Here is a 26,898-nt window from a genome sequence, read left to right as displayed (position 1 = left end):
AGGCAGTTTGGATGCTCACCTTACTAGACCTAAAACTGTCATTTTTCATATTGCAAACTTATATTTACCCATCAGAAATGGTTGATTTTTATTCATTTTCTCATATTTTGGATCACCTGTCTTCTGAACTGTTTTCCTCAAGAGTCCCTGAACAGTTTTTTCCTCTCCCATCAGTGCCCTTCCAGCTGACATGGCTGTGAGTGTTGTATGTTGTAGCTTCTATGTGCGAGAGTTGGATACAAGCTAAATACTGCTATCATTCTGGCTCCATTATCTCAGCAACCCAGTTGTCTTACTTCAAATAATAGATGCTCAGTTTCCTTGCAGATAATTGGGTTAAGAACCAAATTTGTCTTATAGAGCCATTCTTAGTAGTATGGTTAAAATGAGTACATTTCTTTAAGTTTGTGAATGAAAATTAGAAAGAAGTCAGCACACATACAGAGACAGATTTGTGAATAGCTGTATAAAATTCCAGTTAAAGGTACATTAAGAAAAGCACCCCCACAAATTCAGATCCATCTCTAATGAAGCACAGAGAATATGTCCTCCCGTTGGGCTGACTTTGCTAGGCACTATGCTAGGACAGACATGGAAGCGTGTGCACGTGTGTTGTGGAGCTAGTCAGAACATGCACTTGGAAACCTCACGTGCTTTTCCAGTTTTAGTATGCATTCACAGGGGGTGAGTCTGTACTCCACACCTCAAAACTCATTGCTGTACCTACCACACAAATGGTATTGTGTAAGGATTTATACGCTGGCTTCATGGATAGCACAGCATTTGTGTCCACAAGGAGTTAAAGGCCCAGTTCAGACCCATAAATGAGAAGCTTGGCAGCTCTGGAAGGGCAGGTTCCAGCTCTGACTGGAAGAGTTCAAGAACTTAGGGAAGGCACAGACAGTAAAGGTAGCTCACCTGAGAGGATTTGCGGTGGAGGGAAAGTCCAGTCGTGTTGTAGAGCAGCAGCAGTGGGAAATGGTGAAGCAAGGACAATCCTTAGAGGACATTGAGGTGACAGTAAGATGCATGGTGCTAGCAGGCGGTGCCACAGTCAGGTGGTATGGAAGCTATGCTTTGTGAGGGAGAGTTTCTAAGCACAGCTCCCAGGCACACACAGACACACACACATGGTTCACACTCACTGTACACGTATTTATTTCTTGACTCCTAGAAGAAAATAACAGCTGAAAAAAATTAAATATATAAACTGTCTCTGGCAAGAATTCAATTCTTGGTTTTCATTGAATTCATTCCAATTAATTGGCTAGTTATTAACGTAGGGCAAACACCTCTGTGAAACCTGCATAAACACACACACAAAAGAAATTCTCCGCATACCACCAAGCAGTGCTGTTACAATGCCAGCATTCTCTTAAGTAGGAAATTACATACACATTCACTACCAGGTTAGATAGTTCCTGGGAGCACACAAAGTCTTGTATTTTATTCTGTGATTCTGTTTTCCTTCTATAAAATGAAAACACTTGTCATATATTCCCAAAGACTGTTGGAGGCATTTAATGACTCAATTTGAACATTTTAATTTTTATTTTTGTTTTTGTTTTTTGTTTTTTCGAGACAGGGTTTCTCTGTAGCTTTGGTGCCTGTCCCGGAACTAGCTCTTGTAGACCAGGCTGGCCTTGAACTCCCAGAGACCTGCCTGCCTCTGCCTCCCGAGTGCTGGGATTAAAGGCATGCGCCACCACCGCCCGGCTTACATTTTAATTTTTTAAAATTTCTATACTAGAAATATGTTGGGAAACGAAGTAATGGTTTGCACGGATGGGGATATGTGCATATGTGTGCACACGCGTGTGTGCACAAGTGCCTGTGAGTCCTCTATGGCTGTAGGAAATTCTAAACAGAAGTCACATCTGCATTAAACATGTGAAGACTTTCTTGTCCCTGCTCCCCACGTAATGTTGTATCATAACAACTTTATACATTGTTCTTAAGTTGTATCAAATATTATTAAGGATGGAGATGACAGAAGGTGATAGATTATGTCCAGATAGATAGTGCAGTGTTTTGTCTGAGGGACTTGAGCACTGTGAATTTTGGTATCTAAAAGGTAATCCCATAAGTTCCAAAAAACACTTTGTTTTTTAACAGATGTTTTAATAAAATTACTTTAATTATCTCCCTATTTAATATATTTTAGCACTTAATGTTCAATCTCTTTTTTTTTTAGATATTAAGGAACGATTCACAAATTATGTGCTCTTGCTAATAGTGTGCTTAAGAAACATGGAACAGTTTTCTTGGAATCCAGGTAAGTGCCTCTTGAATCACATATGGTGTCCTGTAAAGTTTACTTTTAAAATAAACCAAGGCTGGGTAGTAATGACACATGCCTTTAATCCCAACACTTAGGATGCAGAGGCAGGTGGATCTCTGAGTTCTACAGAGCAAGTCTAGGACAGTCAGGACTACACAGAGGAAAACCTATCTTTTTTAGTTTTCAAAAAAACTAAAAAATAAATAAAAAAAATTCTTCTTTTCCATAGAATGAAGTCAGTGCTGGAGGGACTGTCTGTACCAGGGTTTATGTGTTGGAAATGGCTCTTCCAGATGGAGTAGGGTGCTGTCATTTCTCATCAGACCCCTGTCATCTCTGCAGATGTCTGTGGATAAGCTTACTTCACCAAGCACAGCAGCTCTGGGCTCTCTGTTGGAGTGGGCTGTGTGGTTACTCTGGTTCCCGTTAAGACTAGAGCCTTTGATCTTCCTCGTATTTATCATTTTTAAAATAGGGGTGAATTTTAGAAATAGGGTATCAGTAACTGTGTTGCTTATATTCACTCCTGATCCTGGCTGACACAAAGTTGTCAGAATTACACAAATATTCGCCTGTTTGGTTAGCAACTAGGCACTGGTATGCCCCATCTCAGACAAGCGGCCCAGCCCTGTGCAGCTTAAAGTGCTAAGAAATGCGCAGGACTCACAAGCTGATGGAGTAGAAGGCGACTGCAGTGCAAAACTTGCTCAGATAGCTCAGATCTTTGTCAAGCTTTTTTTCTTAATGTACAATTTGTTCTTAATGGAACAGGCAGTGTTTCATATTTCTTGTGTTACTTCCAACATTATGGAAGTCCTAAGCATCTGAAAGAAGCCCTTGCCTCCTTACATGACCTATGCCCTGTTTTCAGGGACAATTAAGAATCAGGACCACATATAAAGTGATACTGAGTTTGGAAATACATTTCCAGAGGTTACCTTCTTACAGTAAGGTCAAGTCGTGGGTCTTAGCAAGTTCTAATCTGAATAGATTCAAAGGCCATTTGATTTACAGTGGGAAAGCCCCTCATGCAAAACACCTGACTTTGAGTTATCTACATGCTTTCAAAATGTGTGTGCACATGTCCTCACTCATGCCTGTGTGTACAAATGCTCACTTGCATACTCATGCAGTTAGAGAACAGCTTGTGACAGTCACTTCACTCCTTCCACAGTGGCAATTCTTGGACATGAACTCAAGTGGTCAGGCTTAGCAAATTCCTTTACCCACTGAGCCATTTCTTTGGCCCCTACCTAGATGTTTTTGGTGCATAGTGTTTACAAGATCATCATAGTTACCGCAAAAGACAGAGTGTCTGTGTGTGGCTGGCCCTGGGAGCCCAGATGGAATCATTCCCAAAGGAATCTTTTTTTTTTTTTTTTTTTTTGTTTTTCGAGACAGGGTTTCTCTGTGGTTTTGGAGCCTGTCCTGGAACTAGCTCTTGTAGACCAGGCTGGTCTCGAACTCACAGAGATCCACCTGCCTCTGCCTCCCAAGTGCTGGGATTAAAGGCGTGCGCCACCACCGCCCGGCTAAGGAACAGAATCTTTATGTCAACGGAAGGCCTGAGCCGTCTGACGACTGAATGTGTGAATTCCTATAATCATACTTTAAGTCTCCTTTATCTCCACTGTACAGTGACAAACCAACACCATGCTTTGATGCTTTCAGTTTTAGACATTGTGCTTTGATATTTCTGGGTTTTTTTTTTTTTTAATTCCTTTTCCTTTGTGCCCAGGGCAACTAATAACAAAAATACTGTTTTGCATGGAAAGCACATGGCTGCATATCAGTATCTCAGTTAAATCTTATGGTAATGAAAAGTAAACATTCTGTTATTCTCATTTTGTCGATGAGGAAACTAGAATTTAGTTGCTTAGAAAATTTGCCCAAGAATGTAACAGGAGATGGCAGCATTTGGTATTAAGAGTTCTAAGAGCCGGGCATTGGTGGCGCATGCCTTTAATCTCCTCACTCAGGAGGCAGAGGCAGGCAGATCTCTGTGAGTTCGAGACCAGCCTGGTCTACAGAGCTAGTTCCAGGACAGGCTCCAAAGCCACAGAGAAACTCTGTCTCGAAAAACCAAAAAAAAAAAAAAAAAAAAAAAAAAAAAAAAAGAGTTCTAAGAGTCTCATAACTTCCGCCAGACTCAGAAAAACTGCTCTGTGTTGGCCATGTAGGTGGCCCTGCCCTCCAGGAATCCATGCTGAGTTTCTGTAAGCTCCTGCTAGCATTTCCAAACAAGTTTGCTTTATATCTCTTCAGCTATGGTTTGGGGCCTAGGAAGGATGCCTGTAGATGTGTTTATCACTTATGTAGCACTGAATTGAGGTCTCTTACTATAAAAGTAAGTAGTTAAAGTAAGTGGATATAGTAAGTTTTGTCTATGTGGCTCTGAAATAAATGAACCAGATCTTTAAGTGATCACGGTGATCAATGAGGAAAGGGCTTCACCACTTACCCTCATCTCTCCAGTGGGAGGTTTCCTCCCAGGCCAGAGGTGCAAAGTGGTGCTAGGATAGTGCAAGCTGAACAAGCATTAATTATCTTTTGACTTGTAAGATGACTCTGGAACGCTAGTTCTCCACTGTTGATTGAAAATACTGCAGTGCACCCTAGTGGAGGTTCCAGACTGCTAGGAGCTTGAGGTACAGGTTCTGTTTATGAAGAGGTCTAATTATCTGGTTCTTCCCTGCTTTATAGATCATCTCTGGGTCTTGTTTCCTGATGTCTGTATGGTGATCGCATCAGAAATTGCTGTGGATATTGTAAAGCACGCCTTTATCACCAAATTCAATGACATCACTGCAGATGTATGTATTTCTAGCAATTCCTAGTTAATATTTTCTTGATTCTGTATTATCATAAAGGTGTAACCTTTATTTTATTGTATTTATGAGTTATTAAAATCATATTAGATCTATTTTTAAAATAGAAACATCAAAACCTTGATTAATTTGCAAAATATTTCCTATTTAAATTTTTTTTTCTCTGAATATAAACAGGTACCTAACTCCTAGGAAACAAGCTGTACATTTTACTTGTGAACTCACTTGAGGAAGCTTTAATGGATTTGCTCTATATTGTAATCATTTTCTCTAAGATCTTTAGAAATAGTTCTGTGCCTATAAATCACTATCCAGATACGTGAATGTGGAGAGTGTCATGGCACAGCCTCAGCCTTAGTTCCAAATGGAGAATTGGCTCAACAGCTTTCTTGATTTTCTTGTGTTGTATTTTTGACAATCTGTTTATTGTTTACCTCAAAACTGAATGGAGTATCCGTTGTAACATTCTATTTCTATTTTCTAAATGCTTGAAGCATGTTTCTGTCCTTTCAGCAAAGCAGGAATCATCATAATTTTTCTCTCTTGGCTTCTTCAATACAGGGTGGTTCTCTTTTCATAGGGTCATTTTCTCAATAACTGAAATTAAAATTAAAGGTTTGATTCATGCCATTTTTAGTGAGACTATAGTTGTGAGGCTCCCCAGTAGCTGCTACCATGACTCTGATAAGGTCCAGTCCATTTCTGTCTCCTTCACTATCGCCATCCTTTTGTTATTGTGGTTGAATACATGGTTATAAAACTTATTTTATAAAAACTTATTTTAAGAATTATTTTTTTTTTTAATATAGCACTGCTTCAAACAGCCACATCTCCGTAACTTCTAAACTCTGGGAATGATAGTCATTGGCTGCTCCTCTTCTTTGAAGCAAATCCTCAGGCCAGCTTAGACTATCTTCCTCAAGCTGTGGGTGGCAGGCTGCTCATTAGCATCCTGCATCTGTCCCTGAGCAGTTAGCAAGCATTTTTATCTACAAAGTCTAAACCTTTCCACTGTGTATATGTTCTGGACTACATCTTACTTTTTTTCTTATTTGTCTTCAGGTCTACAGCGAATATAGAGCCAGCCTTGCTTTTGACCTTGTTAGCAGCCGGCAGAAAAATGTAAGCATTTCATTAAAGTGTTGTCTGAAATTAACTCCCCAGTAGTTAAAAGTACTAGAGATAAAACACTTAAACTTGTCTTTTTCTAGACATTGAATATTTATACAGCAATAACTTTAAATACTGTATGTCTGAAACAGTGTAGCAAGGATATAATTTCTTATTTGAAATGTAGGTTCCTGCATCCTTCTGCTTAGTTACAGGGCAGGTGTCATGTTCTCTTCTGTTCACACTGCTCCTGCTCAGAGCATTTACTGATTAAACCGACTGAGTCCTTTTCACCTTTCTCTGCAGGCATATACAGACTACAGTGACTCAGTAGCACGGAGGATGGGATTTATTCCTCTCCCGCTAGCTGTCTTAGTAAGTTCATGCTTTTTTATTTTCATAATGAGATGACCATCATCATAAAACATCAGTGTGTATTATCAATAAGTTTGTTTCAACAAGTCTTTGTATTTCAAAAAATTATAAGTAATCCAAAAGAAGAGTTTGTCTTAAATTCTAAAATCATTATTCCTTTGGATTTTGAACTATCCAGCAGAAAAGTGACATCAAGAGGCTGCTTATCCAAATAGTTTTTCTAACAATGAGGCTATTCTTTTTTTTTTTTTTTATTTTTTTTTTTTTATCCATTGAGTAAAGAATTTTCTTCTCTATTGGAGATATACCCGAAAGTGGGCAATTTGCTCTGGCTACTGGAACATGGAGGTGGCAGCACAACTCGTCTTGTTTCTAGAGGGCACTTTGATAGTGATGTGCTAGATGCCATCGATCTAATGCTGGGAATTTATGCCTAGGAAAGAAATGCAGACTGCAGAGCGTGAGTGGTGAATACGTCTGAGCATTGCAGTGTGGTTACACCTTCCACACTACTGAATCCAGCATCAGAACATGAAAAGACCTGAAGGCAGTTGTGTCCAGGTCAACTAACAAGAAACTGGAAGTCATAGCAACTGTATTTAGATTTTATCCAACATTTTCAGATGGTGGGTGATGATAGGCTTAATGTTAAATTTCAACAACTTAATAGATAACCATATCCTAAACATTGTTATGGTTTTAATTGCTTATGATATAGTAAAACAAATTTCTTTTCCTTTAGAAAAGGAACTCCTAAAATTTTGGAGAAACTCAGATTTCAAAGGTTATTTAGTGAAAGTTAAAGAAACTGAAAAACAATAGCATATCAAATTTTTCTACTTGTATTTCCTGGTATTAGAAAAATTACATATTCAGTCATGAGGGTAAATCTAGCTTGTGCAAGTGTTTTTTAATAAAAGAATTAGTTAAATGGTAGTAGCCTTTTCTCTGCTAGAGGCTGTGGCACAGGTAAGGGTTCCATGGTGGTTTTCTCAGAGTGAAACTTGATTGAACACATGACAATCCAGTCTCATATCTCATTCCTATTGTACCTTTTATTTTTTTTTATTTTTTTTATTTTTATTTTTATTTTTTTTTTTGGTTTTTTGAGACAGGGTTTCTCTGTAGTTTTTGGAGCCTGTCCTGGAACTAGCTCTTGTAGACCAGGCTGGTCTCGAACTCACAGAGATCCGCCTGCCTCTGCTTCCCAAGTGCTGGGATTAAAGGCGTGCGCCACCACCGCCCGGCTTGTACCTTTTATTGGTAACATTTTAATTATATTTAAGGCATCACAATAGAATCTTGGCATTACTGGGTGAGGCCAGTTATCTCTGCTTCATTTCCATGTAGCCACTCCCACCTGTAATATGTAAATGTTTTCTCTCAGCTGCTCCCACCAGATTCACTCAACAGGCTTCCAGGGATAATACTTCTGTTGCATAAGAAACTAGGTGTTAGCCATAAGTAGCCAAGGGGACAGAGCTTCATGGCTTTTAAGTAATTAATTGTGTGCTCAGTTTCCTAAACAGTGTAAGTCTTCCTTTGCCCTATAGTCCCTACAAGTTACTGGGTGCTCTTAAAGAATTTGAACAACGGACAGGAAAAAAACAGGAATGAGAAAAATGTCCAGCCAGTATTTTCTCCCCGAGCAAGAATTAGATGAGCTTCGACAGACAGACTTATGGATTGAGTTTCCCACAGCTCTGTTAGATGTAAGCAAAAGCACAGTCAGTGAAGTAGGCCATGTGAGGCCCTGAGAGTCTGTGGCAGCTGCACTGCATGCTGGGTTTGCCTGCGTAAACCCACGCCACCACAGATGCCATAGGAGGCAGATTGCCAATGAATTGGGAAATCTAGACCCAAGCCCTTCGACCTAGATGCAAGTATACTCTAAAATATTAAAATAAGGAAGAAAAAGTAGTTTTAAAATATTAACTAATCACTCTATGGTTGTGTTTTGTCTGTGTTTTTTTGTGTGTTTTGGTTTGTTTCTGGCTAGCTCATCAGAGTTGTAACAAGCTCAATTAAAGTGCAAGGAATCCTGTCCTATGCCTGTGTGATACTCTTCTATTTTGGGTAAGATTGACTATTCTTGAATATGTTTTGCTTTTACAGAAAACTGTGTATAACTATAAGATGTAATAGAAGCTAATTGCATCCAAAAATATTTTTCCTATTCTAGTATTTAAGATTAAATCTTTAACCAAAAGTTTACAGTAAGGTCTTTTTGTTCAAGATCTATATTCTACCCATACTTTTTTTGGTGGGGGGGGGAGAAGGGTCTTTCATTGTGTTAGCTTTTCCGTATTCATAAACACCTTTGATTGTCCTGTGTGCTTTCCAAGCTTAATATTGAGCACACTGGACCTGTGCCACATCAGCCTAATAATGTCAGCTGAACCTTCTGTGAATTTGTTGATCCCAACTAGCTTAACATTTCTGGTTGGGAAACACAAGCAGGAAGTAAACAGTTTAATTTCTAATAACCATAAATGTTAAATGTTATTTTGCCATTGTTTGATTTTTCAAGAAGTGAACTAAAATAAAGAGCCTGCCTGAGTTCTGAGACTTTGCCCAAAAAAAAATCTGGGAAATCCATAGCTGAGCTGGCTTATGTGGGGTGCATGGGCAGGAGTGCTGCAGAATGCCCGCCAGTGGGAGCGTGCAGACCTGAGGACCTCCAGAGGAAAAGGCGGTGCTCAGATAAGCAGAGCAGGAAGTCTGATTTCCAAAGGCATCACCAGCCTCATGTTTGAGTGTTTTGGTTTATGTGTGTGTTTGTGTGTGAGAGAGAATATATATATACTGGTTTCTTCATATAATGCCTGGCTCATGGCAAGCCCCCACATACTGTTTGGAACATGACAGGTACCCAAGACTGTCCAAACAGCTCAGACATGGTCACTCCTGTGGGCTGCACATGAGATCCCTAACTCATTGCAAGTCATGAGTGCTTCCCAGCGCCTCTCTTAGCCCTCCTCCTCCAGAGCTGTGTCTGGGTGAGGTGACTGTTTGCTGTGACACCAGGGTGTGACCGACTGAGTGCTGTGGTTACAGGTGTGTACCATGGTTTATGCTGTGATGGACATTGAACTCAGGCCCTTGTGCATGCTGAGTATATACTCCACTAGCTGAACTACATCTCCACCACACACTTTTTTGTTGTTTTTGAGACAGGATCTCACTTAACCCAGGCTGGCCTTGAGCTTGCTATGTACCAAAGGCTGGTTTTGAACTCCTGATCTCCTCCCTCTGCCTCCTGAGTGCTGGGATTACTGGCAACATGCCACCATGTCCAGCTCTCTTAAGTTGTTTGACACTAAGGTTTTTATATGAAATTATGCAATATTAGAAATTTTACTGTATACTTCCTTTTCCAGGTAAGAGTTAAAACCCCTATCCCAGAAAATTGACTGTTATTTTCATGTTCTGGACTCTTCCCATCTTTATCTGCATTTCCCCTGAGCTGCTTCTTCCTTTGGCTATAATCATACTTGCCTTTTCTCTCTTCTCTTTTACTAATATGCCAGAGTTGTTCCAACTGCACACCAAAGACAATTTTAAAACTTGAAGCTATTGAAGCTATGTGCTATTTTTGAGGATTGATATTTAAGGAGGTTTCGTTGTACTTAGACTGCATTACAATAGATGCTAAAATATTTCTTAAAAATAGAAAAAATCCTGACGCTCCTTCTGTAGTGCAGGTTCCCACATCCTGCCTTTGGTGCTCTTAGCGTGGTTCCCTGTTCCTACTCACATTCTTTGTGTAAAGATAATTGCTCTCATAGTTTGATCATAAATCAGGAAAGTGAAACTTGAATATAGCATACTTGAAAACTTGTCATGCATCAGCTAGGATGTGAGACCAAGAAGATACACAGAACACTCAAACATGAGGCTGGTGATGCCTTTGGAAATCAGACTTCCTGCTCTGCTTATCTGTGCGCCGCCTGCTCCTCTGGAGGTCTTCAGGACTGCACGCTCCCACTGGCGGGCATTCTGCAGCACTCCTGCCCATGCACCCCACATAAGCCAGCTCAGCTATGGATTTCCCAGATTTTTGTGGAGGGGGAAAGAGATGGAGAGTGACAGGAGGACAGCTGAAGTTGTGACCACGGCAGAAAGCAAGTGTGCTTGACCCAGGGAGTCCAGGGTATAGCCTAGAGGGTGGGCTTGAAGAAGGTGCATGGCAGAGGGAGAGAGCTTCAGATTTTTTCTAGAGGGCTTTTTGCAAGAGCCATTCAATGCCTATGTAGAGGTTGGCCTGGAGTGTAGCAAGAACAATGAGTCAGGAAGCAATGGCTCCACCAGGAAGAGGTGAGCAAGGCTGAACTGGAAGTGCTGGCGGTGGAAGGGTTAACACTTGTCTTCTGGATGCACATTGCTTGTACATGAAATAGAAAGCAACGGCTTCAGGTATGGTAATAGAACCTGGGGTTAAGCAGGGAAGGTAATAGAATTATCACTTACTGTGATTGAAGCTTGTGGCAGAAGCAATATATAGGGGTGGAGAGATGAGGGCCTGCTAAAAGGGTGACTAGAATCTGGAATTGGGGTTGGTTTGGCAAGTATGGAATTTTCTTAGGCAGAACCACAGAAACGAGGGGGGTGAGGGTGCGGTGTGTGGAGCCCTGCAACTGGCAGTGAATTTGCACCTGTGGGGCCATGAGCTGTCTGTGCTGTGTTCTGAGATCCCGAGTGAAAGGCCTGAGGACCCGGCAGGAGTCCTCATCTCTTTTGTACATTGACTCACGGACATGTTGAGCCACTGATGGTTCTCACTGGCTTGTAATTCCATGGTACTGACAGTGTTTCGTCTTGGGCAGAAAAACAGCAACCTACAGCTAAATTGTCAGTCACAGCCACAGTGTGTGAGAAGATGGAATGAGATACTGCAGTCTCTAAATCATTTTGCCAGAATTACAGTAGGCATTTTAAAATATTAGATAGTTTTTGACCAAAAATTTCCATGTCTGTGATTGTAGGGATTAGCCATTTATAAGTACAGGTTTAAGCTAACTTTTCTTAATTACCAACTTTTTAATAGAAGCAAAATGTTAGAAATTATATCCAGTGTATTTGTTATGTAGCCCATACCACAAAGCATTCTTAAGATCACATAGGAGCATTAACCGACATGGAACAATGTTTGTGTGTGTGTGTGTGTGTGTATGTAGTGTGTGTGTGTGTGTAGTAATGTATGGTGTGTGTATGGTGTGTGTGTGTGTTATGTAGCAGAGTGGTAAAGGTGCAGGCTTGGTTTTCATTTTTTTGTGCTGAGCATGGCTCTGAGCCTCTCCTAGTCCTCTTCTTTCTGATCAGCTCTGGAGGATTTTGCCCACATCCATAAAGGACTCCACTCACACACTGGCCCCAGATCCCTCTTCTTGCTCCCACTTTGCCTCTACCACAACCTTGTAAATAGGCACCATTTCTGCACAGGGAGGAAGCACAGACGATGTGCGTAGAGCAAATGGCTAATATAGACTGGATGCCACATAGGGAATTAAAAATCATCTTTTATTTCTTGCTCACCTGCATCTACCTGTTTCACGCTTCAAGAATACATGTTGGCTTATCTATACTAAGAAGAGCTGCTGACTGATAGAATTTCTCATGAATTAGAATGTATCAGAAGTCTTCCTTTGTGATAAAGCCTTGAGAAACTCAAACTTTGTGCAAGGAACTCATGTTCACCAGTCCAGCTCCCCTCATCCTGTCCTGCATCCCAGAAGCAGGCTAGGAGGTTGGCTTTAGATCAATTCCCACAACTCTGTTCTCTGTCTAAGGTTGATCTCCCTGAAAGTACTTAACAGCATTGTGCTGTTGGGCAAGTCATGTCAATATGTGAAGGAAGCCAAGATGGAAGAGAAGCTGTTCAATCCTCCCCCAGCCAGCACTCCCGGCAAACCCTCCAGTAAATCCCAGAGCAAGGGCAAGTCCTCTCAAGGTACGTTGGCTTCAGAGGTCATCTGAATTCTTCTGAGTAAATCGCTGCTCAGCCAAGGCTAAGTGGTTTTAGAGACGTGCTTCATTCCGCATCACTGTTGGGTCCTGTAATAGTTCTAGTCTAGGACAGATACCCCTGGCCCAGCGCTGTTTCTCATTGGCTAGCCCACTGTTCTGGTGGTGGTTATTAAGCACCTATTACATGTCAGTACACGGGGATGCAGTAGGGGAGGAAATGCCGTGTGCCTGCTCTGGGGAACTGGATCTGACTAGTGGGAGGAGGGAAGAAGAGCAATAGGTGGAGCCTGTGTCGGGCACAGTGATTGCAGTCAGGAATGGGAAGAGCTGCAGTCACAGCCAGTGAAGGACTTTGGTGTTCAGAGGATAACACGAACCCGGTGGCTGCTGTGCTGGTTAGGGCTGACTTGGTCTGAGGCCTAGGAGGACCGTATCTCCCCGTACCGTAGCGGTGTCACTCTCGCAAGGCCCTTGACTTAGACTTGAAAGGGAGAGGAGGCCAGTGCATCCAGACAGCGCCCAGCCATGCTGGAGAGTGTAAAGCTTGATCTAGAGAGAGTAAAGGAGACCAGCTGGTGCAGGGTCTGAAGCAAGGTCGTGTTCCTGTGTGTTCTCTCAAGCTAAGGTGGAAGCTCAAGTTTTAGATTGTACGTCGCTGTGAGAACTCTGATCTCTGTCAGTGATGCGAAGGTGCAGGTGCATCTGCCTGCGTTCTCTTACTTACATCGAGAAATTAGTAATGTCCTTACTTCGAGAGGGCCAGTCTAATGGAGGATGGCCATCAGATGAGGGATCATGTCATGTCACATGAAGTACACGTAAGAGGAGTGTCTGTGAAGGGTGCCCTAGAGGTCAAGAGTTCAGGGGTTGTTGAACTCAGGCTCTGAGGAGGGGTGGAAGTCAACCCTGAAGACAGGCTTAGCTTTTCACCTTCTCAGAGTCACAGATGACAGGGTCTCGGCACAACTGCACACATGGCAGAACTTACCAGGTCGCATCTTAGATAGTGGCAGTTTATCTACAGCTCACTCTAATTTAAAGCTTCCTTAAAAGGATCGGATTGGGTTAGGGAGGGGCATTGAATGGGGTTGAGGATGTTAGCTCAGCGGTTGAACACTTAACCTAGCAAGCATGAAGTCCTGGGTCCAGTCCGCAGCACCTGGGAGAAGGAAAGAGGAAGGGAGTAAATTTTAAATCAGAGGTCAGTGGGTCCCAGTCTCGCTCAGCTGCCTCCTAGGCCAGGCTTCTAAATTCCTGGGCTAGGACGAGGAGGTGGGGGCCTTCCTTCAGATGTGGACTTTCTGCGGGTGATGATGCTGGTCTGAGATGAGCCAGACCAGCAGACAAGAGATGGAGCACCTTAGGGTCTACTTAGCCCCTAGTATGGAGTAAAGAACAAGTGCTGTTTTCACTCAAGCAATAGTTCTGTTGATTTGCGGCCATGTAAGAGGGAACTGTAAAGACAGGGAGGATCTTTCCAGAATCAGGTGGTAGTATTACCTATGGGTGTACGGAGTATGACTAGCCTCAGAACTTTATTATGAATTACAGTTTATACAGTATGCTTTTAGTTTTTATTTGTTTATCTAAGAGGAAAGAAAACAGATACTTTTCATCACCCCTGAAAACATGGTGTTTGATAAGTGTTTTCTGTGGCTGAGTCATCTAATCTATGGATCTGCTTTCCCACAGGCCTTTCCACAGAAGAGAACCTGTCCACTTCTGCCACCAGCCAGCCTGTCCATCAGAAAGAAAACGTCATACCCTTACTTGTGACCAGCAATTCCGATCAGTTTCTGACAACCCCAGATGGCGATGAGAAGGACATAACACAGGAGAACTCTGAATTAAAACACAGATCCTCAAAGAAAGATTTGCTAGAGATAGACAGGTTCACAATCTGTGGGAACCGGATTGACTGAGGTTGTGGCTGACGAGGTGAAGATGCCGGGCCCTGGGACCACAAATGCTGGTCCGCCAGGACACACTTGCTAAAAGTGGCATTTAATATTTATTTAAAACCTTAAATTATTAATGGCAAGCAAATCTTAGTATCTTTCTTCCAGTAATGTGGCCTGGCAAAAGGGCAGATCACGGAACAGCGCCGGCTCCTGGCCTCGACTGGAATGCTGATGGAAGATGAATACTCCTCCTGCTTGGCCAACAGCAGCGGCGCTCCTGGCACCCAGCCAGAGAGCACTGCAGGAGCTCCTTTGCTTCGTCAGCCCGGGCTTCCTGAATGGTGGATTTCCCTCAAGGCCTCGTCAGTATAAGGACATACCTGGGAAACTGTGAAGCTTTTACCCTGGTTATCTTTCCGGCCTCATACAGTTTCACAAACTCTCTCCAAATTTGACTTCACCTGCCAAAGCACTAAAAAAAATTATTAAATATAAGTCCAGATAAATGTTCTTACCACCAGAGTCATCCTTGGCAATACATCTGAACTAATAAGCAAAATAAAAGACTACATAAATACATGGTGAATAACAGCATCTTATAGGAAACAGAGCTCTTGGCCCCTCCATTTACTTCATGAAGGTCATGTGTAATTGTCTCAGTTACTCTCCGAGCAGTGTGAGCTGTGTGGAACCTCATGGCAGTGACGCAGTAAAAGGCAGTCTGTAACGAACACACAGAGCAGTGTCAACTCTAAGGTGTGCTTAACCCGGTTTCGTTTTAAATTGCATCAGTTATTGCAAATTAAAAGATTTGGTGGTGAATTGGCTGAAAAGCTGTTGATACACAAAATCAAAGTGGTTGCTATCAACAGGCCGGTTTATTTTTGTTTTGAGCAACATTTTGTTTATTTGGTTTTTTTCAAGACAAGGTTTCTCTGTGTAGCTTTGGAACCTGTCCTGGAACTAGCTCTTCTAGACCAGGCTGGCCTTGAACTCACAGAGATCCGCCTGCCTCTGCTACCCCAGTGCTGGGATTAAACGCATGTGCTGCCGCCACCTGGTTGAGTAACACTTTCAAAGTATTCACAACAGGTTGAGCAGCATCACCTTGCTGGGCTCATAGAATGCATTTGTCCTTCCATGGCTCTGTGTTCTATCAAGGAAGGGGACGGCGGGTGCCTTTGCTGGGACAGTCCCTCATATGACTGTAAAGGGTACTGGGATAGGAGAGGGTACTACACTGTGGACACTGGGAATAGCAACCAAAAGGTGCTTTGGGTTTTTTGTTTGAGATGAAGATGCTGTTCCTGCTTCATTATTTGTTGGTGTCATCCAAGGGCAAGTTCTTACCACCCCATTTTTATCTTGAGAACCTTTTCTGCACTTCTCTTTAAAAGAAAATTGACCACTTCTGCTTTCTGAACTGTCCAGAAGATGGTATCTTAACTGCATTTCCTTTACTGTCTCACTTCTGAAACTGCTCTCATACAAACACTTCAGGCACAGATGGCAAGTTTTAGATGGTTTGCCTGTATCCTGGATAAATATAAAACTAGTTTTGATGCTTTGGCTTATGCATTTAAAATACAGGAGGGTTTCTAATGATTTGCACTAACAGAATCTAAAGCTGTTGGAGATGTTATACATGCCTTGTAAAACCAGGAAGCAGTTTTAAGTTTAAAATGAACTTTGTCGTTCTTTTGTGTGTGTTTCAGTGGGGCCCCACTTTTAAAATATTCTTTTTACTGTCAAGAAAGTGTCCATTGCAACTAGCAGCAGTGTGGAGAAAGCTTTGCCAAACGCAACCCTGATCAGAACAAGAACATTGCCTACATGTATCTTTCAGTTCCGCTCGGATTTTGTGTTTCTGTGTTGTTTTCTGAAGAATGCATTTCCTTTGCAGATGCTGTTCAGAGTGTGGATGATACTCACTTCTGTCATAATGGCATTCAGTACTAATTTTATAAGTGCATCTTGTGTGAAACTCAATAAATTCAATTTTGTAATCTTTTTTTAAAAAGGTGGCTGAATTTCTTTTAGTAACTATTACTATTGTATTTGATAGAATGGGTGTCTCATTGTGTAGAACTTATTTCTAGTTTATAAATACTAGAGCTGTATTAATTATGTTTAGTTACTCTTGTCCTAAATGATTAAAAAAAAAAGTTGTGTTTTTGGTTTTGAAAGGATAGGCTGCATGTTGGTCATAGACCATTAGTATCTCTTCTTACATGAAGCTGTTTACATTTGACAAGGAACTTAATGTCACAGTGTCAGCATGTATTTGTGTTATATGGGAATCACATTCAAGATGATACTTTGGTTTTTAAATAGTCTAGGTAAGGTGCAACATATTTCAGACCCATTTTAGCTTTTCCTATAGATCAAAGTACTAAATGCTATTGATGAATTTACCCTGGCTCCCTGAGGAGCCAGTGTTTGAAAGAAACATGCTAAAATTGGCTCCTCAGCATCTGCCCTACCACATCTGTTAGCATCTGCCCTGCTACATCTGTTAGCATCTGCCCTGCCACATCTGCAGCGTCTGTCCTGCCGCATCTGCCCTACCACGTCTGTTAGCATATGCCCTACCACATCTGCAATGTCTGCCCTGCCACATTTGTAGCATCTGCCCTGCCACATCTGTAGTGTCTGCCCTACCACATCTGTAGCATCTGCCCTGCCACATCTGTAGTGTCTGCCCTACCACATCTGTAGCAGCTGCCCTGCCACATCTGTAGTGTCTGCCCTACCACATCTGTAGCAGCTGCCCTACCACATCTGTTAGCACAACATAGATGAGTTCACAATTGTTTTTAAATTACTATATTTTCATATGTCTCAGCTCTAGGGCTCCCCCCTTCCACAGTGATTTGCTAGTTATCTCCTATGTCAGAAACTTTTCTGGGCAAGGGATAGCAAGAAACAACGTTTCTGCTTGCTGGGCACAACTGACAAAAGCATGCCTGCTGGTCATAGCTGTCCAGTGGCCAAGTGCCCTCTCAGGCTTACGGCAGGCCAAGGATAGCACAGTTCACATTGTGGCATCAGGCTGATCTTTCTCTGTTCTGTCTGCTTAACTTTCCCAGAGCTTTGAAAAAATAATAAAAAAGGAAATGGTTTTTTACCACATACTGTTAGTTAACCTTCCAGAACCTGACCTTCCTCCATGCTGTGTAGAGGACTGCAGCCAAACTTCATGGCACCTCATTGTATGAGCCCAAGTGCCAAAGGCAGCTGCGGGAGAAGGGAGTATGCCATTTTCAGGTCAACACCCCTAGCACTGTGAGTCCCATTCACATTTGTCCCCTTCCTGCCTGCTGGTACGCAGCAGCTGGTGGCTTGCTCCCCACCATAGGTATTGCACCACACCCCAGAGTGCCAGGGTCATGATGAAGAAACTGAGGCCCAGGATGCCTCTGAAAAGCAAAATTGCCGTTCGGCTTAGAAAACTCAGACTGTCTTAAAAGGGAAACAAGCTCAGAGTTGTTTTGATTTGCATTTCACTGATGACTAAGGATTGAACATTTCCTTAAGTGTTTTTCAGCCTTTTTAGATTCCTCTATTGAGAGTTCTCTGTTTAGGTCTGTACTCCATTTTTTTTATTGGATTATTTGTTCTTTTGATGACCAATTTCTTGAATATTTTGGACATCAGTCCTCTGTCTGATGTGGAGTTAGTTAAGATCTTTTCCCATTCTGTAGATTGTTGTTTTGTCTTGTTGACCATGCAAATCAAAACAACTCTGAAATTCCATCTTACACCTGTAAGAATGGCCAAAATCAAAAGCACTGATGACAACTTATGCTGGAGTGGTTGTAGGGAAAAGGGAACACTTCTGCATTGCTGGTGGGAATGCAAGCGGGTACAACCTTTTTGGATGTCAGTGTGGTGATTTCTCAGAAAATTAGGACCCAGAAATACCACTTTTGGGTATATATCCAAGGATGCTCAATCATGCCACAAGGACATGTGCTCAACTATGTTCATAGCAGCATTGTTTGTCATAGCCAGAACCTAGAAACAACCTAAATGCCCCTCGACCGAAGAATGGATAAGGAAAATGTGGTACATTTACACAATGAAGTACTACACAGCAGAAAAAAATAAAACAACTTGAATTTTGCAGGCAAATGGATGGAGCTAGAAAACATCATTTTGAGTGAGGTAACGCAGACATAGAAAGACAAAAATCACATGTACTCATTCATAAGTGGTTTTTAAACATAACACCAGCCCACAAATCACAATCCCAGAGAACTTAGACAACAATGAGGACCCTAAGAGAGACATACATAGATCTAATCTACATGGGAAGTAGAAAAAGACAAGATCTTGAGTAAATTGGAAGCATGGGGACCTTGGGGTAGGGATGGAGAGGAAGAGAGGCAGGGAGGAGAGCAGAGAAAAATATAGAGCTCAATAAAAATAAAACAAGGTGCGGGGGGAACACGCTCAGGAAAGGCTTGCGTTCTCAGCCTCTGATGGGCCGGTCTGTGCCACCACAAGTCTGAGAAGATGTGTTGAGACAGTGTTGGTGACAGAGATAAGAGTCAGACCTATCTGAAAAACACTCCCTGCAGGTACCCTTGTTTACTGTGAGTTCAGTGGGGGGAACAGTAAGGCTCATTATGCCCACGTTTTCAGAGATGCTGCCCCGCTTGCTCTGTTACTGAGCAGGTATTTCTTGCCCCTTATCTCAGGACAGTGTGTAAGGGTTTACTTATAAAGAACCAGCAAGAAGGCTCCAAAAGCAAAAGCCAAGCCTGACAACATGAGTTTGACCCCTAGTACCCACATAATGGAAGGAGAGGAACAATTTGCACAAGTTGCTCTCAGATCTACACACAGAGAAGCATGCCCATGTGCACAAAATAAAGCTCAAAAAAGTTACTCCTAAGTATAACCTAACAGCAAGAAGTAGAAAGGAAATTAATGAGCCAAGAGAAGAGTAAAAATCTCAAGGTCAAGGAGACCACATCAGCGGTTGTTGAACTTAGTCCTGTGGTATAGTCCAGCGTGGTATGTTGTGTTCATTAACTGCCTCAGACATCCAGGGTGGTCTAGAGCAATGGGTCTCAACCTTCCTAATGCTGCGACCCTTTAGTGCAATTCCTCATGTTGTGGTGACTCCCAACCAAAATATTAATTTCGCTACTATTATTAATCATAATGTAAATATTGGATGTGTAGGATATCTGACATATAACCCCTGTGAAAGGGTCATTTGACCCTTAAAGGGGTTGTGACCCACAGGTGAGAACCAATGATTTAGAGTGTTTTCCTGTAAAACACCTAAGCAGGAAAGGACCATTAGTTACCTAGAAGAAATGGGCTGGTGTGATGAAGTTTTAGTGATCCTCAAACGTGTTCTTCACAGATATGGAACTGTGAATGCCCAGAGGTTGCCAAACAAGCAAGGCATGACTGGTCTAAACTTCAACAAGAAATGGAAATATAGCCAGATGGTGGTGGCGCATGCCTTTAATCCCATCACTCGGGAGGCAGAGGCAGGTGGATTTCTGTGAATTCGAGACCAGCCTGGTCTACAAGAGCTAATTCCAGGACAGGCTCCAAAGCTACAGAGAAAAGCCTGTCTCAAGGTGGGTGGAGGGAGAAAGAGGAGGAGGAAGAGAAGGAGGAGGAGGAGGAGAAGAAGAAGAAGCAGAAGAAGCAGAAGCAAGCAAGGAAGAAAGAAAGAAAAGGAAATATGAACAAGGTAGTGAGAGTGAGAGAGGCGGGGCCCTCTGCTGTCTGGTGAGGCCACACGAGATGCAGAAGTGTGAAAGCTGAGTGGGTGTCAGTCTGTAGAGTTTTGCTTTGAACATACACCGTGACCTAGCAGTAAGGAAACCAAGCAGTTGGTGAGGGTTTGCCCGGCTTTCTGTGTCTATCTTCATGTGTGGTATACATGCATGTGTGTGTGTGTTCTGTGTTTGGGTGCACGTGTACTGGCATGCAAACACAAGTGCATCTGTGTGCAAGGCTGAAGTCAATGCCCACTTATTCAATGAGGTGGGGCCAACTACCTGACATCTCTTGTAAGAGATTAGATTAGGAAAGCAATACCAATTCGCAAGGTGACCAACGTGCAAAGCGGGTAGCTCATTTGTAGGATAATCATTCTGAATAAGTCTATTCCTGTTTTAACCATGTCTACACAGAAGTGTAAATACTGAGAAGATCAGAGATGCCTGCTGTGTTAGAGTTAACTGGGGCAGGGAAATGAAAACCGGGAAACACATGGCCATCAGTTTCCTAGTCCCTCTGAGGCGTGAAAATGAAAAGGTTGTGCTGTATGCTGGTGAGCAGATCTTGTGCAGTGGGCGTGGGAGGTACCAGCTAGATGTACACAGTAACTAGTGTTACTGTCTCACAGGCACGGGTCACAGGAGACCAGTTTATTCAGACAGGCTCCGCCCCATTCAGTGCTGCTGCCCTTGCACACTCGGCTCCTGACACAGGCAGAGGGTATTTATTGCAAGAACTCGGGAGCCAGATGTGTATTTAAGGTGCTTGAAAAAATAGGACTTAGAGCAAGGGAGGGGCTGGTGAGGCAGTTGTCATTGAAGGTGGAGGAGCACACAGGATGTCTGCAGGACAACCTCAGCCCTTCTACACACTCACTGTGCCAACTGAGAGGCAGCCTCTGCCGAGACCACAGAGAAGAGGGCTCCAGTCGGAGAGCTTCAGATGCAGACAGGACCTGCGAGCTATTAATGCCTTGCTGAGGATCCTGCACCTGCTCCGGGTCAAGAGAGTGGAGCTCGTGTAGGATTTTAAGTTTGGTTGTTATACATCGGGTAAGTGAAGAGGCCGCTCTGTAACTGTAAAGTACGGTGATCAGACTCATGTGTTAAGAAAGGCGGACTGGTGGCCTCCTGAAGGACTGGTAGCTAAGAGCTTTTGTGTGAAGGCACAGTGCTCTCCTCATCTTCCATGTTATTTCATTTATTTCCATCCCCCTGTGGCGTGCATGCTGTTGTCTCATCCTACCCTAGAAACAAGAAAGGAAGCATAACATGCCCACCACACAGCAGAACAGAATGTTAAGCCCCTTTCCTGCAGCCCTGACCTGCTCCATCCGCTGTTTTCTGCAAGAGAAGGATTAGGGAAAGGAGGTCCTGTAAGGAGGCTATTGGGGCTATCCACACCAGAGAAAGGACCCGAGAACCTAAGATACCACTGGCCCTGGGACCTGGTGCTAGAGAGCTGTCTGTGTGGAATGCAATGGACTCACACAGACCTGGGATCGCATTAGGGCAGTGCCATGACTCCAGACTGTCCTGAAGGCACCTTCTAATAGCCTTTGGTGAACCAGACCCAGACAGAGGATTCTGAACCCAGACTTGGTTCCTTTGCTTTAGTGCTGATACCATCTGGAAGGGAAAGCTGACTCCCTTTTTCTTTGGATAATCAAATGATGAACCTTCTTCAAATCTGTCACTCTGCAGGAGTGACTCCCAGAGTCAAGCTGATGTTGCCTATGGGCCTGAGGTAGAAGACAAACATTTTATAAGAACAAGGAAGGGACAGTGGTCTGTGACCCTCAGCACCACAATGAGCTGAGCGCTCTCATGTGGGGCAGAACAGAGAACTTGGTTGTTAGAGCCTCGGTAACATGAAACAAAGCCAAACCAGTTCAGACTCCACCCAGCATGGGTTTCTGGCTGCCATTATATGCATCAGCCATATATGCAAAGGTTTAATTTGGCTTCATTTTCCTGTGTTCCCTCCCATGGGTCAGTTGTCCCTGCTGCTTACCTAACAGCCCAGCCAGAGAACAAAAACCAAGAGAGGAAGGTATGTGAGTCTCACAATCCTCCCAGGACCTGTCTCCAAAACACGCAGCTCCTCCCACAAGTACGCTCTGCAGATCTGCTCAACCGCGCCGCCACCTGGAAACCAAGGCTTTGACACACAGGCCTTTGAGGGATGTTTAAGAGTCAGAGTATCCCACCATCTAGAATTGAAGAATACAAAACAATACAGCCTTCCTCCTCTCACAACTATAATGGCTATAGCAACGTGATTAGTTTCTCCTTCAAGCATACACTTGAGGTTGACATAAGTTCTGAGCTGGGGGAAGTTGAGCATTAAAGCAGCCCTACCAAGGCATGCAACCTATTCCCCAAGTGCTTCCTTGTCATTGAGCTTTGTCTTGCAGTGTTAACAATGATGTTTAAACCAATGTATACTAAGCTTCTACCACAAGTCACAATCCAAGGTTCGATTAATCCATTCCCTCATCTGATCTGCACTTTGTCCCTGCAAAGCCCCCATTTTGCAAATATGGAAGCTGAGGCCCACAAAGTTTTTTCAACTAAACCATGGAGGTAGGGGCCAAGATTTCACAGGGTCCATCTGCTTACAGAGTGGGCTACAGTCCACCTTAGGACAGCCCTGCACAAGTCTGTGTGAGAACTGTCCCCAGCACACACAAATCATCGTACAACCAAAGCATGCCCAGGTACGTGGTTTTCTGGTCCCTATACTCTCCTGTCAATTTACATTTTTCTGGATTCTCATGTGATTCAAATTCTCTATAGACGGTCTTTGCAGAATACTATTTTTAGAACTGGATTGGGAATGGTTCGATCTACTTAGCCCGCTAATACAGTTGAAGTAGAAGGCAGAGCAGCATGGGTTTATGTAATGTCCAGTATTTTTCAAGTGGTCTCTCCTTGACTTCTCATTTGACACTGCGGGCTGTGCACAATAGGGCTGCTGCTCATGTCCAGGTATCAACCAAGGCCATGGTTTTCCAAGAGTTGCTATGCCAGGCCTGGGGAGGAGGAGCCCCAAAGAGTCTGGTACTACTTACTATAAAGAGCATCCAGGTCATGGACAAAATATGCTCAGCACTGCGTTCTCCATGCTGAGAAGGTGTGCAGAGGACAAGCCCCTTTCTAGCTCAAGGAAATAGCAAACATTTTAAAGGTGTTTAGATCCTCAGGTAATACTGATTTACTATTTTAAAAAATCACCTAAGACCATTTTTAAAGTAGGGTGAATAGAGAGATAGCTCTGTGGTTAAAAGTACCTATTGGTCTACCAGAGGAACCAAGGATCCAAGTTCAGTTCTGAGCACCCATATCAGGTGTCTCACAGCCACCTCTAACTCCAGTTCTGGGTGATCTGATGCCGTCTTCTGGCCTCCATAGGCACCTGCATCACCTGTGTGCATGCGTGCATACACATGCATGCGTGCTCGCATACACACACACACACTTAAATAAAAAGAAATGTAGAGACAGTGAGAGGAATACCTGTAGCTTCACCATCTAGCTTGGCATCTCTTCCTTCAAACTATGCTAATAATACATGAACAGTGTCTTAGGGTTTCTATTGCTGTGAAGAGACACCATGAATATGGCAACTCTTACAAAGAAAAACATTTAATTGGGGTAGCTTGCTTACAGCTCAGAGGTTCAGTCCATAATCATCATGGCAGGGAGCATGGTGGCATGCAGGCAGAACTAGCATCTTGCAGGTAACAGGAAGTCATCTGAGCATAAGAAACCTCAGAGCCCACCCCCACAATGACACACAAGGCCATACCCACTCCAACAAAGCCACTCCTCCTAATAGTTTGGGGGCGAACTGCATTCTGACTTTCACAAACAGGTCCAGGTATCCACATGTAAATACATCTCAACCAGAGTCGATCATACATGCTGACTTACAGCTTGTTTCCCTTATTTTACAGGTGAGGGTCAATAATTTAAAATATTTTCAGCAGCTGTGTGGAATCCCACGTATGGCCAGATCATAATTTGTTTGAAGAGTTCCTTTGCCCTGGGCATTTGTCTGATTATTTCCTTGGGGTCCTCTCCTGGATCTGGAATTCCTTCTACCATGAAGTTCTAACATGTGCTGCCTAACCATCTCATACAAGAAGCAAGGGTCTGCGCATGCCTGGAGCCCGCATTCTCAAGAGCCTTAGGAACAGAAGACCTGGCTTGAACAATGCACTTAAATAGTTTAATATATGTATGGTAGATATTTTTTAATTTCTTTTACATCATTTAATAGTGTCATTACACCTTTTAAAAATTATTTTTATTGTTTTTATTTGTGTGTATGAGTGGGTGCATGCATGAGCACATGACACAGGTGTCTGCTGAGGCAAGGAGGCATCAGACCTGGACCTGGAGGTACAAGCCTGATGTGTGTGCTGCAAATAGAGCTCTGATCTCTACAAGAATAGCAAATGCTCTTAACCACAGAGTCTTCTCTCTAGCCCCCCCCCACCCATACTGTAAATTTTTCTTCTTGGTGTTAACATTTTTCTTGATCATTAAAAAATAAATGATGACGGTTCAACCCACTTTTAGGACAGCGAAATGAATTCACAGAGGCAGAAGTTCCTTGTTGCACTCAACATAGCCTAGGCCCTCAGTGGGACTCAGAAATCAATGTGTACTCTTGAAATAAGTTACTCACAAAAAATGGAGGAAAAAAATGTTAACGTGTTAAATGCAAGGGCTTGGGAGGGAGTTTAAGTGTGGATTTATGCAGCATCTCTCGTGTGACCTGTCTATGAGAACAGACTACTCTGGGTGGAAAAAAGCAAGTTACATACAAGAGCTCTGGATTAAAATGGGGGCGAAGAATTCTGGGGGAGCAAAAATAGAAAGTGCTGGAGGACTCCCTGGCTGTATTAAACCTTGCATCTCTGTTTCTGCCGTGAGCATAGATGCTCCCACACCAGTTAGCTAACCTGAAGGTTCTCCCTCCCCCACCTCTCCATTTAATAACCTGCCTCAGAGTGCAGAGACACCACTGAGCTCTGTGTTTTCAGAGGAGCAAGCCAAGTGTCAAGGCTCCAGGAACAGTCATCACCCCTTCCATGGCAGCTACTCCAGAAGACATGGGAACAAATGAAGGGCAAAAGTGAGCTGACTTCCCGGCTGCCTTCCAATTCCTGGAGTCCTGAAGCCACCATCCTTCATCCCAAAGGTGGGGACCCAAGGGGGAATTATCCCCTAATTGATACCCTCTTGGAGGCTTTCTGGAGCCCTGGAGTCCTAACCACGGAGCAATTCAGGTGGTAAGAGCACATTCTTGCTCTTCTTCTCTCAAAGGCACAAATGCAGCCCCCGTCCCCACCCCAAGGCTGCTTGCTGGAGGCAGTGGAACAAGCAGGACTTTGCAATCAGAAGCATAACCCACAGCAGCATCACATCTACCCCAGTGAGAGATGTGGGCCCGGTGTCTCACACACCTGAGGCTCCCATTAGCGCAGCAGAAGTTAGCTACCACCTCCAGAATGGATGGATGCCTGTTTAGGTGACATAGTGAGACCCAGGAGGCTATGACTAACACTCCTTTCCTCTCTCGTCCTCCAGTCTAAGATATCAGCGGCCTCATGTTTTGTCAGACTCACCTAGCAAGTATTTACCTAATTTCACTGCCTCAGAAAGTGATGAGGAGCCACAAAAATGAAGCAAATATATCACTATAACTGTAGATACAGAGTCACCACGAGAAGAACCTTCAGACACAGACAGTTAAGTGTGAGGGTGTGTCTGGGGCAGGAACGCACTAAGCTAAACCCTGCTGAGGGCGAGGGAGGCATTAAAAACTGGATTCTCACACAACTGCAGTGGAGGTGAGCAAATTTCAGCCGTTTTTAGCAAGGGGCCAACTGGGGAAGTGTGTCTCTTTGGCCTGTCTGGCCATGCTGGCTACAGAGCTGACAGGGTCCGGTCCAGGTTTCCCCGTTGGCCTCAAGGTAGCTGCTGCATTGCAAAGCATTGCACTGTGCTAAAGGCAGGAAACAAGGATGGAGCCAATGGCATGCTTCTTCCATGCCTGTCCTCTGATCAGGAAGGCAGCAGCTCCCCAGACACTTGCTCTGCAGCTGGAAGCATTGCTCACACTAACTAGAGATTCTATGGCTACGTTTAATAAGCGAGGCTGGAAAATTGGACCCAAGCCCCATCATTGGACTGAAACAGCATTTTTCAAGAATTTGGGCTGCGGTTCATATTAAGAAATAAAATTTTCATGGAAACCCCGAGTACACATGCATGATTATATCTAGAAAGTAAACCTAGATAGAATATTTGCCTTACTCTGATTTATTTGAATATTATCTGTCATAAGCTTTTCAATGCTGGTCTTAACATGCTGAACTGATTTCATACTCTGGTGATGGATGGAACTTGTCTCATAGTTCCGAAAACATTCACTTATCCCAAGCATAATCAACCGCTTGGAACATGTCAGCCCCAAATACCACCAATAGCAAAGACTTAAAAGGAGGCAGATATCAGGAAGAGACAATGCACAACAAAAGAAGGCAGTATGTATACATGAGGAGGCAGTGTGTGCACATGTGAAGGCCATATGTATACATGAGGAGGCAGTATGTGTACACGTGAAGGCCATATGTATACATGAGGAGGTCGTATGTATACATATGAAGGCA

General features: G+C 43.3%; 1 protein-coding gene across 1 annotated transcript in view; it reads left to right on the top strand.

Annotated features, from left to right (window-relative positions):
* Nucleotides 1–16,446, top strand: part of Tapt1 (transmembrane anterior posterior transformation 1) — a 51,040-nt gene extending 34,594 nt beyond the window's left edge. Inside the window, exons 8-14 of the mRNA XM_057772660.1 lie at nucleotides 2,195–2,275; nucleotides 4,985–5,094; nucleotides 6,172–6,231; nucleotides 6,526–6,594; nucleotides 8,594–8,670; nucleotides 12,384–12,544; nucleotides 14,254–16,446. Of these exons, the coding sequence (XP_057628643.1) occupies nucleotides 2,195–2,275; nucleotides 4,985–5,094; nucleotides 6,172–6,231; nucleotides 6,526–6,594; nucleotides 8,594–8,670; nucleotides 12,384–12,544; nucleotides 14,254–14,483 (788 nt within the window). The 3' untranslated portion in view covers nucleotides 14,484–16,446. The remainder of the gene's footprint in view (nucleotides 1–2,194; nucleotides 2,276–4,984; nucleotides 5,095–6,171; nucleotides 6,232–6,525; nucleotides 6,595–8,593; nucleotides 8,671–12,383; nucleotides 12,545–14,253) is intronic.
* Nucleotides 16,447–26,898: the final 10,452 nt, after the last annotated feature.

The sequence above is a fragment of the Chionomys nivalis genome, chromosome 6 (assembly GCF_950005125.1).
Source record: "Chionomys nivalis chromosome 6, mChiNiv1.1, whole genome shotgun sequence".
Lineage (NCBI taxonomy): Eukaryota > Metazoa > Chordata > Mammalia > Rodentia > Cricetidae > Chionomys > Chionomys nivalis.
Note: the sequence above shows the minus strand (reverse complement) of the source record. Positions and strands in the feature narration are given on the sequence as shown.